Source organism: Patagioenas fasciata, chromosome 4 (assembly GCF_037038585.1).
Source record: "Patagioenas fasciata isolate bPatFas1 chromosome 4, bPatFas1.hap1, whole genome shotgun sequence".
Classification (NCBI taxonomy): Eukaryota; Metazoa; Chordata; class Aves; order Columbiformes; family Columbidae; genus Patagioenas; species Patagioenas fasciata.
In genome coordinates, this window is record NC_092523.1 from 72597442 (window position 1) to 72615431 (window position 17990).

Below are 17990 nucleotides of genomic sequence, written 5' to 3' on the forward strand. Positions count from 1 at the left end.
CCAGAATAGCTGACATAATCAGGTTTGATTTTAAGGCCCATTCAGCCAAGCATTTTGTTTGTTTCTTCCTCTGTGGGGAAGATCAGTCATTCAAAAGAATATTGATTGGGACTTACCACTCAAATTCTCAATCATTGTCTAATTTTATTTTTTTTAAGATTAGTTAAATGTTCAAGGTTTTGTAATCATCAAGCAACACAGCAAATAGCACAGTTACGTCTAGAAATACACAAAAGCTGTAAATTAAACAATGGTCCAGCAGCGCAACTGATATAAAAATGGTGCTACTGACTTTTTGAAAGCTGTATATTTAGTTTTCCCTCAGTTTCATAATAAAACTATAAATTACTAGTTTAAAACTGCTCTGTATCTCACTGATTTAGGCATTAATGCATACAATACCAGGATAAAAAGCAACTTCAATTTCTTTAATTTCACACTTCCATCTCAAATGTGATGCATGACAGCTAACCACGCTTCCAGCACAACAATGCCTGGAAATGGCTGATAACATACTGAGAAGGATCAAAACTGGCATGCTTGGGAAACAGCACAGGGAAGATGCAGATGTTTGAAGGCAAAAGCCATATTCTTACCTCAGCTGCAGCAATTTTTCTCAGTCTGAGAAGACAGCGGGCTATCTGACAAGTTTTTGCAGAGAGATGTGAAATCAAGATCTGGTCTCCAATAGCTGTAAATTCAACTTCCCATAAGATTAAAAAAGAAACAACAATGAAGAATATGCCACTAATTTCAAGATCTCATCTGATCGGTCTTCTCTGCTGGCTCTGGCAAAGCTATGGTATCCATAGGGATACCAATAAGGGAAAAAAAACCAGGAAATACAAAAAGTAAACAAAACAAACAAAAAAAACCCCACCAAACCAAAACCTCACTTAGGGCTGAATGTAATAATTCTGTACATCAGCAGACAAATATGGTAGGAATTTTCTTCCTCAAGTCTTCTCCTCAGAGACTGCTCAACTACATGAACTACGTATGTGCGCAGAGGTTCTTCATGCAACACAGTTGCTTATCTAACTATAGTCCTTCTTTTGCAGGGGCAGCAAAAATCCTGAGGAAAACACAGAAAATGGTGTATGATACACAAACCCACTGATATATGGGACATCTGAAATGTGTATCCTGTCAAATATTTGGCTAGTTGAGTTATATGACTTTTCTCCTAAAGTTCAGGCATCTGGGTAAACACAACCATTTCCCATGTCTACTGGTGTCCAAATTCCTCATCAGTAATCCCAATAACGTAAATTTGGAATCAGAAGTGAAGTATTTGTCTTGTCAAACCATGGACACCAGTAACCAGTTTTCAATACTGTTCTTGCCTGTTCAACACAGTCAAATAGTGGGTTCTGGTAGCCAACACCGATAATTACTTTTTTTAGAATAGTTTTTTTTCCTATATTCAGAGTAACACTAAATGGTCTTCCATCACTGTGCTTTGAAGTGAACAAAAACAATGCAAGTCTATGTGGAGCTTGCATTTGAGGGAGCAGATGATGCACCTGCTGCTCTCCACCACACTTGAGAGCTGGTTTTGACACTTCTTGGAGCAGCAACCTGATGCCAGTTGTCAGGTAAAACAGGGTTACTGAATGTTCCTGCTTCAAGGAGGCGAGACATGAGTTCTCATCAGGCAGGGAATCACAACTGACAATTCCTCATCTCAAAAAATAATCAAAACAGACTTCTTTTTTTATTAACATAGATGTTGATCTACCCTTTAAAAAGCTACGCTGCTTGTATCCTCTGTTGTGGATGAAACGGACAAAAAAAGCTTAACACATTCAACCTGCCTAAACCAAGGGAAAATATTAACCTCACCTGCAATCTGCAATGTTTCATTTAGGCTTAGAATGCAGGGGAGAAGATTCCCATCTTCCCTGATTCCTTCTTTTCCACTGTTCTGGTCATCAACATAAAATTTTCACACCAGTTTTACAACCCCACAGTGGAAGGGAAAAAACTCTTTAATGAGCATTTTACTACAAGTAATATACGTCTAGGCACAAGACTGTTTTTACTTTTGGCAGAATATAATCCTCAGTGGAGACATTTAATTACAATAAAGAGCTACACTGTATATCCATTTAGGTTTGTACAGGTTTTCCTTCTACAGTAGGTACACAGAATTGACACAAAAAGCCCCATACGAACCATCTTTCAGTACTTGCATGTTAGAAGGATTTCTCCAAATGCATACTGATTTCTATACGCATATTCATGTTCTTATAAATCTGATATTCAAATTGCATAAAATTATTATTTTAACTATACATTAAATGGGCTTTGAGTGAAATAAATAGTAATTAACAATTAAAAATGCAATAGAAACATCACCTTTCATAGTTATTCCAGAGGCTCAGTTATCATAATCTACGTTACCATGGTAAATGTTCTAACATACATAATACCATCTTCCTACAAACAGGGACCAAAAATATACATATTTTGTAATCTCTAAACGAGAAGATTTAATTTTTTATTCATGTATCAAAGTGTGCATCTGAAAACACATCTATCTTTGCAATTGCATTTAGGTCAGGATTATTTTCTGACAACTAGAGTCATTATGACAACTACAGGTACTGAAGTTAATAGTTTAAGACAAAGATCCAAAAATCCACCCATTATAGTAAGAAGTTTTTACTGTCTTTGATTTTGCAATACTTAATCACTTCTCCTGCTCTAATCCTTTCAACTTTCTACAGCAGGAAAAAAAGTCTCTTCAGAACATTCCTTAAGCCAATCTTTTCCAATATTTCTTCCTTCCACATAAGTGTGCCATTGTGCGCTACTATAGCAAATTCACTAGAAAAATACATCTAGAGGGCTCACTACAATTTCTTCATTAAGTGTGAAGTCTTCAGTACCTATGCTTCCTATTTGATCTTTAAAAATACATTTAACCAAAGCAAAAAAATAGACATCAAGTGAACCTTCATTTATCTGTTAACAAAAAGCATTGATATGCCCTTTTTTACAGTAGTGTGTATCCTACAGCTGAGCCACTGTTTAATGATAAATAGCCAGCTTCAGAACATTTATTATTATAAAATAATTTCTCTTGGGAACTGTTCAAAGACATCACATATCCTGCAATAATGACCCACTCCACGCACTTTTCTACCTGCAAAATAATTCCTCAGGTTGTATGTGCAAGTCTTAGAACTTCTATTTGAAATCCAGCAGTATTAAAGTTAAGATAAAATGAGTATTCATATACTACTACCTCTCTAACCTCTTACGTAGATTCAGTTTGCATCAAGATGCATTTTACAACATAAACCTGCACCACTTACTCTCAATAATCGTTGATAATGTATTCCACAAGTAAAACTGAACTAAAAAGGATTAATAACACATTCTTTATGCAGCCCTGAAACTCACTGTCCTTAAGTGAATGCTGACTTTGTCACTTCTGCAGAAGCAACACAAACCAATAATGGATTTTAAGCTGTAGCTGAAACCAAGGTGACCAAGTTCCTCAGCTCCTTGTTAAATAGCAGCAGGGCTGGATAGATAATTGGGTTTGTTTGTCATAGCAATAGCATTGTAGCAACCTAGAGAGTTGACTTAGAGCTTGTTTTTACAGTACCTCACACTTCTGGTATTTCAAATGGATGGATCATTAGTGTCAGAGTAATCAGGACATTTTATCATTAAGCTCAAAAAAAACCCACGATGCTGTTGCTCAGCAATTTTCTACAACTGAAATGAATCTTTACACTAACTCTACAAAACCTCAAAGAAGAAGAAAAAACAACAACAACACACCAAAAAAAAACCAAACCAAAACAAAACCAACACACCACACACAGATGCAATACACCTATACTTTCAGCAGAAACTGTTATGGGAAGGAGATGTCTAAGCTGTACTATTGCTGGAATTTGGTGATGCACCAGTAACACTCAATGTCACAGGCGACCGCAGGCACTAGTCAAATCAAAGCTCAGTGGGACAACAGAAGGAGCAGAGGCTGGTCATCTCCTCAACTTCCAAATGCCTCAAAGGAGAGATTATCTAAGGGATCTAAATAGTTCTATATTAGTAAAACTTAAAAAGGCAAATCAACTACCTTTAATATCTGTGGAAGCTAACGTCAGGTAAAGGTCCCTGCTTATATGCATGCCTCCGAAACAGGCACAGTAACAAGCAGGCTGACAGGTGCAGAGAATACCAAACTATGTTTAGTTGCAGTGAAGGTTGTGTCAGGTCACACTACATATAACCAGAGCTTTCTACTCCCCCACCATCACACTTATAGATGCAAAGGTTTGCACCTCACCTCTGTATCATATTACCAGTAGCCTTTCTGGCAGCCTGGTAATTTCTTAAGATTACAATTATAGACAAAAGAGACCCCAGTTTAATCAAGTGCAGCAAATAATGTAAAACCTCGACAGGGGGTTCTTATGCTTTTGTATCCACCAGTACCTCTGGCTGTCACCTGAAAAGAAGACTAGAAAGCTGCAGAGCCAAGCCCAGCCAGTGAGGGGGCCTTACCTGTGGAGCCACAAACAACTTTTGGGGGAATACGGCACTACGCAACACTTCAGGCTGTCTGGTGGGTTGTGTCCACTCAGGCCTTTCTGGATGCGTGTTCTACCATACACAGACAACCCAAAGTGTCCAGAGATCTTGTCAGAAGCACACAGTAAAAGCCAGAGCCCCTCCACCCCACAAAGGGCTGCCCAGCATCCCAAGTTGCAGTGCTCTTACAGAGTCCTCAGGAAGATGCTAAGACCAAGGTCTAACAGCCTGAGAAGTTAAGAACTTTAACCTTAACCTCAAGGGAGCTGAAATAGTGTAGTTCAGACACAGATGTCAAGACCAGGAGCAAATAAATTACCTGCCAGGAGTAGTATTAGTCTGGGTGATAAGAGGTTATCACCCATAAGCCAATGCTAAATAATTTAATATTATAAACACAGAGTAGCAATTGATTTTCTATGGTCCCTGCCCATCGACTTACCAAATCTTAAGAACACACCCAAAACATGCCAGTCAAAATGCTTTTATATGGATTTCATACACATTTGGTTTACTAAATATAGATTCTCCTCTGAAGGGGAATCAGGGGTCACTGGAGCCAACAGGAGTTTTGCAGAGGTACTTTTACTTCTAGGTGTTTATATGCAACTCTTCTTGCTCATTACTTGCTCTGACTTACTCAACCATCATTGTGAGACCCGTAAGACCACCCCCTTTTTTGACTTTTAGTGCCACAGAAACTTAAGATCCTCTGTTGTTCTTGACCCCTTTTTTACATGTAAATAATTTTCTCCAATTGCATCCTTAGAACTTCATAATTACTCTCAAAGATTTACTAGAAGTCAAAACTGTTGCTTTGTTTTTTGTTTCAGCAATTGATCCATTGTGATGATTATTATAAAGCAAAGACTTGCTGAAGATAAATTTTCCCCTTTAATAACAAGATTACACATATAACAGCTTACTATTCCTATAACATATATGAGTGCTCAAATAGGAGGAATGCGAGCTCTTGCTCTAAAGACCTTCCCGAAATCATTTGGCTGTTTGCAAACAGCTACATAAGAAAATTCGATCTGGTATTTCAAATGGGGCATTCTGCAACGTTCAGCCTTGGGATTGCACTTCACTCATGGAAGGTTTTGACCCAGCAAGGAGGGAGTCTCTTACCCATTACTTCCAGCATATTATGGTCCTCAGGAACAGCACTTTCTTGCGCTCAGTAAAGCCTGAATAAGGTTGTGCTGACATACTTGCTTTTCAGGGGTTGGAGTGGGTATGTAAAAATAGGATTGCAATGGCATATTTTCATCAATTATTATCATGTGTACTCCTAATCCCTGATAAAGGACAAAGTCAGAAAAATTCAGACCAGGAGAAAGGAGGGGTGCCAGCCCTATTTTCTGGGGTTATTTTTTTAGGTTTGCTCTGACGTCATCCATATCATAGAGTCCCAAAATTGCTTGGAACATCTACATCATCAAGTACCAGTCAGCCAGGAGACAGTAGAGAACGCATACAAAGACAACAATGAACCCAGCAATGATTCAAGGTAGAGCATTTCCAGTACAAATATCCAACTGCTACAGACATAATTCTCAGAAATGCTCTCATTAAAGGGCAGGTTCAGATACAAGAAACTATTTGTAGGAAGTCCAAGACTAAATTATTAGTGAGAGGATCTGGATCTAAAGTTCTCAAAGCTTACAGCACTACAAGAGATGTAAATGCAGCGTGTGACGCCCCCATCTGCTATCCCAGGCGAACCAGCCGCCTTTGGCTTCTGTGCACTGACCAGCTGCTGCTCTCAGCAAGAGCTAAAATACCGCCTTGAATCGAGGCCAGGATACCAGCATCCAGCCTGAGCAAGTTCAAGTTCCCAGAAAGCTCTTGCAGAGTCACGAGAGCTCTACTCACGACAAAGTCCTGCCCGTTTCCCTGCCAGCTCCTGCGCCGCCCACACATCCGTGCACAGAGCACATCAGAGGGGACCGCGGCCCCCGCCATCCGCCACTGGAACCAAACGCGCATTCCTCAGAGCAGCGGCGGCTGGGGGTCACGGATGACCAAGTACTGGCAGTCATTCCACACCAGGAGGAGGAGGAAAAGCTGGATTTTAGAAAGATAAAAATAATAAACAAAAACGTCTTGGAGGATTCACATAGCTGTAAGCACACTGAAACAGCGTACAAAGGATGTTTCAAAGAGCTCTGGTCACATAATCTAACAGCCAGTTACTAGCTTAGATCAGATACAAAACACCTTAGTTCAGAATTAACTGCAAAGTTATCTTAAAACACCCAGATTATCTTAATTAATAAAGCAACATATAAATAAAGCTCAAATTAAGAAAGGGATGCATTTCATAAGGCTTCTTACCAGTTTTCAGCAAGGACAAGTTTAATTCTAAATACAGTATGTAACTTGTGGAAACTTGCCTTGGTTACCAATGGTCAAAACATCATTGAAGGAGAACTGATGGTGGAGGTCAGCAGCTTCATCCTCTGTAGCTGCCATTTCGTACACCCCAGTAGAACCGAAAACAAGGCAAACACTTTTCCAGAATGCTTTGCAGGGGGGCATGAGGTGGTGATGAGTGAATCCTTGTTGCATAAACAAAGATTCCTTTAATATAGGAAGTCTCAACTGCCTCATTACATACTGTACTCTTACTACTTCATAGGAACAATCAAAACACTTTAGGATCAGACAGAAACAAACCACCACAACCCAAAAACTGCTCAGAGACAAAAAAATAATTGTGCTTTGAGTACCGCGCAGTCCCACAGCTCAACACAGTCCATTTTTCTTCATGTTGAGAATCTCAGATGTCAAATACAACTTGCCCAGAGCTTTAACTCGACTAAATCTAAAAATGCAGAGCAGTTGCACATAATTGTTACCAGCAGTTATCACACAGAATGAGGGAAAACAGATACAAATATTATTCTAAGATATTATTAAACAACTGTCAGAAAGCACATATTTAGACAGTATTCCCCAAAGTGACTCCTGCAAACCCTTCAGCTCTCTGAGGTGTAATTTTGTGTTCTGAGGTGGGGGGAGATTGAAGGATGACTGACATTACGGCCATAATCTCATTAGTAAAGCTACTATGCTACTGCTACTGGCTGTCCATTGAGGGTTTAGCAACCACGAGCCCGGTTTGCATGTTCAGCCAATTATCAGAAAAATGTCAGGATGTCAAGCACTCTGCATTACTTAATTATAATACATTAAAATTATGATCAGAAAAGAAATAATTTTTGCTAAATTGAAAGAAGAGTTCCACCTCAATGCAGTATCCGTTCAGAAAATCCACAGCACTGTTCTTTTAATCCATTTTCTGGACAGCATTACTCCTGACACTTCTAGTTAGTAAGGCCCAGCTTTCAGCTCTAAAGCTTTCTGACAGAAACTTTGTCAGATAACTTCAGCCAGATGCCCGTTTGCATTGTTCTAAAAATCTCTGTACATCAACAGTGCATTCTGAATATAGCTTTTTTTCCTCACCCAAGTTCATAAGCCTCCACTGGGTAAAAAAAGAGCAATTTCTAACTCCCTACTTAAATATTTTCATTTTTTTGAAGAACGTGAATAAAGAGTGCAGAATACGGGTACATCCTGAAGTCTGCATTCTGCTAAATACAACAGTTCCCAGCTTAATCACGATCCCAGTAAGGACAATCTGGCACTTCAGGAAAAAAAGAGAAAGAAAGGACAGCAGACATCAGAAGAGAACATATTGTGTTTAGTCGGTTATTCCCCCCACTCCATTAGTCAGTCCCTTATTGATAGTTAACTAGGAGACTTCTACAGCCCATTTACCAGTTATTGTTTATAAACATAGAAGAGGTTTCTCCCAACCCAAACACACACCAGCAGAAGGAGAGGATGCCCAGCTAGGTTCTCTGACCACCAGCAGAGCATAGGGCATATTCTCAGTGACTGTAGTTTGAGACAGACACCCAAGGATAAGCTCAGATGTCAAAATTCCTTTCCTGTTGCTATAACATCAGCCTTTTCACTCAACATACCATCCAGTGATATCACACGCACACTTTATAAAGATCTAACCTTGGGAGGCAAGAAAGCTACGGATATTAAGAGCGACAAGTTGTACTTCCACAAAACATACATAATGATCAGTATTTGGCCCAAAGAAGGGTCACAAAGTTTGTTTTGAGGTTTTTGTCGGGGGGGTGGAAGGGCCAGGTTTTTCATTTTGGTGAGTTTGGAAGGTTTTGTTTGGTTGAGTTTTTTGTTTTTGTTATTTGTGGGTTTTTTTTACTTACTGTTAAGAAGCACTATTTCTTCAACACTTAACAGCCAAGTTAAATTCGACATGAGGCATGCAGTAGCTATTTTTTCAAAAGCAAGGTCTGGTATTTGTTCCCACTCTTGTCCAAGCACACCCCAAGCGGAAGACACAGCCACACAAAATGGCGGACAGCACCACAACCCAGAAGGTTCCGTGTCCCCCGCCCACCCAGCCCCTGAGGCAAGAGGCATCCCTAAGGGCTCCTCAAACACAAACACACAAACACATACACACATACACACACACACATAAATTAACACCTACAGCCAAAATGCAGACCTGGGTAACCCTATCACACATAAATCTTGTAAGGGAGGGAATCCCCCAGAAGTAAAAAAAAAGAAAAACCCATACACACAAACAAAGCAAGACCCTCCCAAAGATCCTACTCTCCATAAGACAGATATATATATATATGCATACACATTAGAAAGCACACAGAAAACCTCAATAACAACCACATAGTATCAGAAGAAACATAGTAGTTCTAACACTGACACAGAAATCAGCATCAAATTCAAATCCTTAACTCAACCCCTTTTTCTTAAACATTTATATTAAAAGGAAAATAAAGCTCTACCTCTGTAATCACCCATGAGCAGCCAGCCTGGAACAGCCTCTCCCCTGCATACAGGAAGGCAACAGCTCTGCTAATGCAACACTTTCTGCTGCTTCTGGCACCTTCTATGCAACGGCCGTGTGAGGTGACCAGGTGCACGAGTTACAGGGCCCGAGTGTGACGAGGTGCTTCACAATTAGCAGCAGCTGGGTGTAATTACCACGGCCCTTAAGCAGGTTCCTGGGCTGTGAGCAGGCTGCCACACAGCAAATCCCTCAGCTCTGCTAGTAGCTGTGAGGGGTAAGAGGTCAGGCCAACTAAAAAGTAGTAATTTTCTCTGGGAAATTAAGAGTGATGATGCCTCTCATAGTTTGTGGTCCCCCTGTGTGGCTGAGCTAGCCTCTCATGTCCCTAAAGAACCAAGCCAACTGTAAACACATGTATGCATGTAAAAATAATATATATATAATCAATATATCAGCTTTAGTGGAGCACAGTGAGACTTAACTGTCCCTGAGGGCTGCCTGCTATCAGCCAGGGCTCCTCCAGCCCTTCAGGGATGCTATCCCCCCAAGCCCCCCTCAGCCTGTGTTTCAGCAGCAGCCTGCTTGGGTTTCAGTGGTTTTGCTCCTCAGCACAAAACTGTAACAGAGCTCAGCAGCAAATGGTCTCCTGCTCTAGTCTGCTGGGTTTATTTTTGGGGGTGTTCCAGGCTGCCCAGGGAATCACAGAATCACAGAATTGACTGGGTTGGAAAAGACCTCAGAGATGATCAAGTCCAACCCTTGGTCCAACTTCAGTCCATTGACTAGATCATGGCACTAAGTGCCATGTCCAATCTCAGTTTTAAAACCTCCAGGGCCGGTGAGTCGACCACCTCCCTGGGCAGCCATTCCAATGCCTGACCACTCTCTCTGTAAAGGTCTTCCCAAGCAAGCTCTGTCCCTTTGAAACATACAAACTCATCAACTTCTGGTTTTATTTACTCAGGGAGTAAATCATAATATTTGCACACCACCTTGTCAATTCCTTTCCACCTGGTTTAGATACCCTGAAATCACACATACACCAGGGCACCTGACAATATTTACTAAATTAACTCAGTCTGGGAAGATGTTTAATGCCTATTGCCTGGGACTCAGTTTACTTTTTTCCTTTCTTTTTTGCCTTTCTCCACTCTTTTCTATAACTAAAAGTGCTAGCTCAGGCTAAAGTTGTTCTCATAACAGTGACAAATTTTTGCATGCATTTTCTGCATGAATCAGGACAATTCACCACAGTTCCCTCATTTTAGAATCTCATACGTGACTGAAAGGATCTACTAATATTTCACAGCACTTCTTTGACTAAATGTAACCTACCCACAGTCATGCAGTCTTGTAGGCTTTACATGTTGGTTACTGTGTGTCATGGAAATGGGACTGAATATAAAGGACTGGCTGTAATTTTGCATTTACCAGATTTTTCTTATGGAGAATTTTTGCTGTTTTTTGCAAAAGCTCCTGTATCTCCACGGCTTGCCTCAGGATTGTTAGAGTATTCAGGTGACTGAAACACAAATACACTTTAAAAGATTTCACCTTCCTTATATACACACACTTCTCCTCCAGGGATTAGATAATTTCCATGCAGTCCAACCATATGCCAAGGCCCAGCCCCCAGGTGATAGGATAACTACCGCGGTAAAGACCTGAAGCCAGAGCTTTACCTTTAATCTCTGCTTACAAATTCCCTTCAGATTGGCTGGGAAGCAAGCTTTCAAAAATTACCATTTCCCTTTTCTTGATTGTGAGCCTAACAAAACCGGCAGTGTGGCAGAAGTACGTTTGTTACCCTACAGTATGTTATCATATATTGTGATTCAGTTTCTAATTATATGATCACTTAAGCCTTTTTTTCCAGAGCCCAATTCAGTGTAAAGGGCAGGCATGAAGGGGACAGAATTAACACTGCACAGTCCATAATTCTATTAGTTTGTAACTACTTAGTGCTTGACTTTGCAGCCTAAATAACACTGCAGCATAGTAATTTTTATATGTAATACAGATACATGCAGTCATTTATGCACTAACTGTAATTACTTTTTTCCTATGTTACCCTACATCTATTATGCAACAGGTTCATTATGCATTATGTTTCATCATTTAAAATCAGTGAGAAGACATACTCCTTTTTTTCCTTTGATATAGCACACAGGGTTCACTGAAACAGAAGTGTGTCTTTTGACAGATGTTCTCTTTACTCAGCGCTGTGACGCCTAAGCAAGTATTTCACTATGCTGATTTTCAAGTCATTCTAGTTTGGAACAAATGACTTCTAATCCTTCATAGTAGCAGAAAGTAAGATTAAAAATAAGCTTGAATCAAATTAAAGTTCAAAGAATCCTTGAAAATGGGGAATTCAAACTAATCTGATTTTTGAAATTGTGGAACTAGAATCCATGCCAGCCAAGAGGTGAAGGCAAACAACATAGTGTCCAAAGCAAAGCTACTGCAAGGGTGGGCTGGGAGGGGCATCAGTCCAAACCACCCAGGGAAGAGAAGCCTCAAATATCCTCAAATCCCACCATTAGCAGGGGACAAAGAATGTCCTGCAGTAGGAAAAGCCTGGGACTGTGGCATAAAGAGCACTGGGCTAGAAAAGGCAGCACCAAGGCACTCCAAGTAGTATACGAACAGTCAGTAGAATGAATGGTCCAGAGATCATCTCTAACATTGCAGTGGCATATGGGTTTTCAGGAGCACTAGTTTTCTCCTCTTTTACAAGAGAATAATATAAAAATGGACAAAATCCAGTAGAGTTACGGGGGAAAACTCCTTAAGAAAAGAAAACAAAACCAATAAAACTAGTTCCTGTAGTCCCACACACCAATCAAAGTGTTCCCCATAACAGATTCTTGTCAAACCCCTAGGTGGAGACCTGATACCAACTAGAGCATATCTGTTGAGTTTATGTAATCTGACAGGCTAAAAAAACTGTATAACTTGAGCACAGAGATGATTTGCTATTGCACCCAAGAGTCCCATTTGGCACTATACACAAGACCAGACAGACTCCTTGTTTCCAGTGATCTCAACTGCTGGTGGTGACTTTGGCTTTTCCAGTAACGAGGTACTAGGTAAAATCTGAAGGTCCCACATTCTTCTCTCTTAAGTACTCAAGTGAATATCTTGCTTTCATGGTTTTGTAATACAGGACAACTTTGCTACAGAAACACCCCTGGAGAAATAGAATGATCGGAGCTCTGTTCTGCATCTTCCCATGTCCACACCAGCAGTCTTCTTCTGAACACCATGGTGGGTCCTCTGTCTTCAGTTTTGGTTCTCACTCCAAGCCATGAGTTCGGCACCTGAGAATCCTATATGTCCTATGAAATCCAACCACATTTGGAAAAAAAGAGAGGTTGTATAGGAAGAAAGAGGCCTTCTAGTTCTAGGCATCATTTTACAGACAGGTCTTTTACCATAAGAGAATTATATGGAATGAAGGGATTTCAAGGGGATCAATAATGGCGTGACATCAGGAAAATGACTAGGTGGCTGCTGTACATTGCTCGATGATAAGCAACTTCAACTGAGATCAGTTAAATCACAGTAAGACACTCCTGCACACCTTCTTTTCACATCAGGCAATGGATTAAGATAATCAATTTATTCATGCGTGCTCAGAGGCGCAGGACAGCAGTGTCTAAGTGCCATCACAGATAACGCTGAGTGGGACACAGTGGGAGAACTGGTTTTCAAACAAGGACGCCAGTCTGAGTAATATGGGAATCCCCATCTCAGCCTCTTATTCCAGACAAGTCAGAAAGGGTGTTTACAGCTGCATGTATCACAATCCAGGCAAGATGTACAACGTATGTTTAGGCATTTGTCTCTTTATTCATGAAAAATGTTGAAAGGTTTGTCCTGATGTGGTGCAGCACAACTCTGGAGCACCTAACACCTTCACAAAACTGAAAACCTATTTCTTGCCTAGCTCTACCGTTGACTCTGTTTCTATGGCTGACATGTCATTTCTAAGCTGTCCATACGCTGAACTGCTTGCACAGTATAATACATTTGGATACCTCTACGTCAGTTTAATTTTCACTTTTCTCTTTAGAATGCAGTGAAGTCACTAGATACAATTCAGCCTTTCAAAGCATCTACAATAATGAGAGAATATTCCGTCTCTTCTGGTAAAAGTGTTCTTTAAATTCTTCACTAAGTCATAAAAACTGTATTGTTTAATACAGTATTCGCAAATTTTAGCATTGCTGATCTGTTTGTCTTCAACACTCAGCTCAAATCCAAAGTACTAAACTACCCTAATTTTATGTTGCCCTGTAAACAGTATAATTACTGTTGTACGTATTTCCTGTTAATGAGTTAGGCAGCTTGCAATTTCAGTGGACTAAAAATATTTCCTAGGGAACAGTTAGTTAGAAGGGTTTGTTTTTGCTTTATTTTACTCCTAGAAACACACTCTCATAAAATCACAGCTCCAAAGTAAATAGGATTCTTCACTGAAATATTTTCGTCATTTAAAGAACCAGAACTGAACCGTATTGTGATCTTGATTATCCTTTAGTACCTGCAGTAAATTTTTTATTAGTCTGAACAACTTTCAACCCATTAGTCAGGTCACGAATCCATGTCACAACATCAACACAACATCCCAGTATTTCCCTTTGGTATTATTTTTGTTGCTTTGTTTCTTCTATAGATAGAGGGTTGTGATACAAGACACTTAGTATTTGGTTTGCAAATTTTATTAGTATGGTTGTATATCTAATGTGAGGATAAACTGTTAAACTTCTTTTAACGAGAGAAGTCTTGATAACTAGAAGGAAAAACAGTAGAAATAACCCATACCACTACTACTGAAAGAAACATGCATCTTATTCCAAACACTATGGTCTCCAATGGTGTAGTTTAGGAAATTTATGAAAGCTTTGCTTTTTGTTTGATACATTCTTAGGCTTTATGTAACAAATATAACTGGTATCCGAGTGCAGTACTTGATTCAGCAAGGGATACTTCAGGCACAGCTTAAATGGTACAACTCAGGTGTTTAAGCTAAAATACAGTTCTTACTAAAACAGGTTCACAGGTAACAGATGCAAATCATAGCTTCAGTTCCACAAGCACCCCCCAATATATATTTAACATTAAGGACAGATCTCTTAAACTAACTGAAAGACACAGTAAAAACTCCACAAATATAACTTCAGTTCAAACAGCTACTTCAGTGACTTTTGCTATCAAGCCAAAAGACAGGAGTAGCTTCAAGGACCTCTGAGAGGCCTCAGTGTAGCGGGAATTCAGCATGTTGCTGATTTCAGTTTTCATTAAGGGCTATTGCAATGAGTGTGTTGTGACAACAAAACAGTACAATGGTTTCAAGCAGATGTGTTCGCTTCCCTTTTGTTTCCTACTCTCAAGGATACTCTCCTTCCCTCCCAAGGAAGCAAGAGATGTTTGGTGAAGTGGGAGGCTGGTAGTGATTTATAGGAAAATTGCTTGACTTTGGCCATTGTTGTGTTCTTCACTTTGATCTTGAGTGGCTCTGTGCATTTATTCATGCACTTTTAAATTCCTGTGAAGGTCACCCAGTAGGCTGTATGGGTGCTTGCTTACTGAAGAGCAGCAAAAGTCCAAATAAATACTAGGCTCTACCACAGCCATAGAGCAGAAATATGCCTGCCAAGGGATTTCTTCCTAAATGCAATTAAAAATATTTCTAAATATAGAATGGATAAAATGCACGAGAAGACAGTAAAACAGCTGTAGTAGTCAATTTTCTTCATGAGTGATTTCCACATACTAATTCAGGATATTACATTGTCATTTCATTCTCATGTAAAATGAATAACCCTATGAGAAATCAATTCAGATTGCTGCAAAGCGCTGGACTGGAAAGCAGAAATCATCCCATGCGAACTGTCTGCAGGTGGGTGTAAATCTGGCAGCTACCACAGCCACTGCTGGGCAACATCGTACATCACAGCAGTAGATGGCAACGAGAAACACAGAGCGTGGCGGCCTGGGTTTGCCACTGGATTTTCTGGATCCTTGCTCAGAGGTGTATTTCAGCACAGGGTGGGAGGCTGCTCTGCTTTGCCCCTGGTTGCAGCAGCTCCAAGGACCTGCTCTGCTAAGCAGGGCTGTGTCAGTCCTGTCTCGTTTTCTCCAGCTTCGGGCATCGGTCAGACAAAAACCCAGGAACAAGAGTGGTGGCACAGGAAGCCACCTACAGTAGTTTCTCCTCTCGAAAAGGTCCAGCTTTTCTCCACCAACAAGGTGCACACAAGGCATGCCCTTGCCCTCCTGGCCACCTGACTTCTGTATCACCTTCTCAATAAAGCAAACTGTCCTCACGGCTGAAACTACTGAGCTGAAAGCAGCTTGTTGGTCTAGCAGGGCTTCCCGATCCTTTGCCTCCACGAGCAGTTGCAACCACTTGTCATTAAGCACTATTAACAGCGGTAACTGCTTGCTATTATAAGTAACTGGAAACCTTGTGTTTCCCATGCTGCTGAGGAGTGAACCAAAGGTCTGGAACAAGCAGGATCATCCCGGGAAGGGACTGTCATTGAGGGTCTCAGTCACTGCTGGGAAGGATGCTGCCTACCTGGTTCCTGTGAGCACACTGAATAAATAACATGCAAACAAAATGCAGATTTCATGAGGATCCCTGGCTGGGGGGGGTCTTTGTGGCCTGGCCTTTCCTTTACTCGCTACCTGGACTTCCCCCCGCAATGCTCTTCATCTGTCCTGCTGGTTCTGCCAACTGCACCTAGTAAAGATTGCCGAGGAACTGGAGAGATCCCTAATCATTTTCCTCTCTCCTAAACACAAACTTAGCTACTAAAATCGGGACACTTTTTCCCTCCAGTTTCCAGCAGGGGAGGGAACAGGAAGTGCCAAACTACTTGGGGGTGAGGGGAGGATGTTCTTGTGGTTATTTCCAGACGGGGTCAGAAGCAAACCCACACAAAGGCCTTTTTGCTTAAGTTATCCAGCCCAGACTTCAAGTGCGTAACAGGGCTGACATGTTTAGATACGCGTCCAAACTTTCAGATGGAAGTCTGAACTGCAAACCCTTCAGATTTCCTTGTCAACCGCACCACCAGTTTCTCAATGAAAATGAAAAAAAGGATAATAATTAAAAAAAAAAAGGTGGGATTTATATTTGGATTTATATTTGAGTACATACATACTATTCTAATCTGATTACTCATCAGGAATCCTCCTTTGCAAAAGCTTTTTATTTATTAATCTTACTGCAGTAACATTACAGCCTTAGCAGGAAAGCGCAAATTAAACACACCAGTGCTGTCCCTCCATTTCTGTTTCTCCCATTTTTAGGAGACAGGAAATGCTCATAGCATGAACACTCCAGGACCCCCAGCAGCTCAGCAGTTTTGCCCCTCACCGGTGTGGGCGCTGACCCAGCCAGGCAGAGAATGTCAAACAACCTCTGTGACCAACTTCACCGTTCAAAATGTAAATTAATGCAGCAGCCACCGCAAACCAGAGCTCTCTTGCAAGAGGACAGATGCAAGCAGAGAAGTGTTGCATACGGCAAGAGCAGGAACAGTCTCTTGAAAATTGCTGCATTACATTAATTAAGATTTTATTCATGCGTCTCGAAGCGCTCTGCTCCAGCAGTAATGCACCATAAAGCATCCCGGTGCACCACTGCTGCAGCCATGTGAAGTTACACACACGCGTGTGTGTGCATTCCTCTGCGCGTGTGACTGCACGGGCACACCTGCGCAGGTGCGCTGCCTCAAACAGTGTCAGCGTGGCCGGGGGGGCTTTTGTTATTTAACGAGGATTTGGTTTTAATTCAATGACAAGCGGCCAATGGAAAAGCATCCGTCCGTCCGTCCATCCATCCATCCATCCATCACTGCCGGTTTGCTTTCGGGTCGCTCAGGTCCCAACACTTCCATCCCCACTCCCCATCCTCACCGCCCCGCGGGGCTGCGGCTCCCCCTCCCCCCTGCCTCGCTCTCCCCGGGCGGCGGGAGGTCGGGACGGGCGGGGAAGCCGCCGTGCGCCCCCCGCCCCACTGGCCCCGTCCCGCAGCCGCGGCCGCTCCCCGCGGGCTCCGCCACGCGCGCCCCCCCAACTCGCCGCCGCACCTGCCGCCCGCGCAGGCGCGGCCCCACGCGGGGAGCGGGGGCGCGGACACGCGTGTCGCCGCCGCCGCGGCGCGCACCCACCTGGCGAAGGCGCGGCGGGCCGGCGGGGGGCGAGGGCCCGCCTCCCGGCGCGGGGGGCGCGGGGGAAGCCATCTTCTCGCCCCGCGGCTCCTTCCCGCCGGCGCCCGCCTCTCCTCAGCCCCGCGGCCCGCGGCGCCCCGCGGCCGCCACCATGCCGGGACTCACGGCCCCGCGCCCGCCCCGGCCCCGCCGGCCGCCGCGGGGGGCGAGCGGGGGTGACCTTCCCGAGCCGGCCGGCGGCGGTGCCGCTGCCTCGGCGGTGCTGCAGCGCGGCCGCACGCCCGGCCCCTGCGCGGGTGGGGGTGCGTGTGTGCGGGAGGGCGCGGAGCCGGCGCGGTGCCCGCGGGTGCGGGGGGCGCGGAGGCGGAGGCTCCCGA

At 42.5% G+C, this 17990-nt stretch overlaps 1 protein-coding gene across 2 annotated transcripts in view; it reads right to left on the reverse strand.

The window, feature by feature from the left end:
• Positions 1-17764, reverse strand: part of ANK2 (ankyrin 2) — a 366844-nt gene extending 349080 nt beyond the window's left edge. Inside the window, exon 1 of one of the 2 annotated variants that reach the window (XM_071808135.1) lies at positions 17614-17764. In XM_071808135.1, coding sequence (XP_071664236.1) covers positions 17614-17685 — 72 coding nt within the window. In that variant the 5' untranslated portion in view covers positions 17686-17764. The remainder of the gene's footprint in view (positions 1-17613) is intronic. The other variant, XM_071808142.1, reaches the window with a different exon arrangement.
• Positions 17765-17990: the final 226 nt, after the last annotated feature.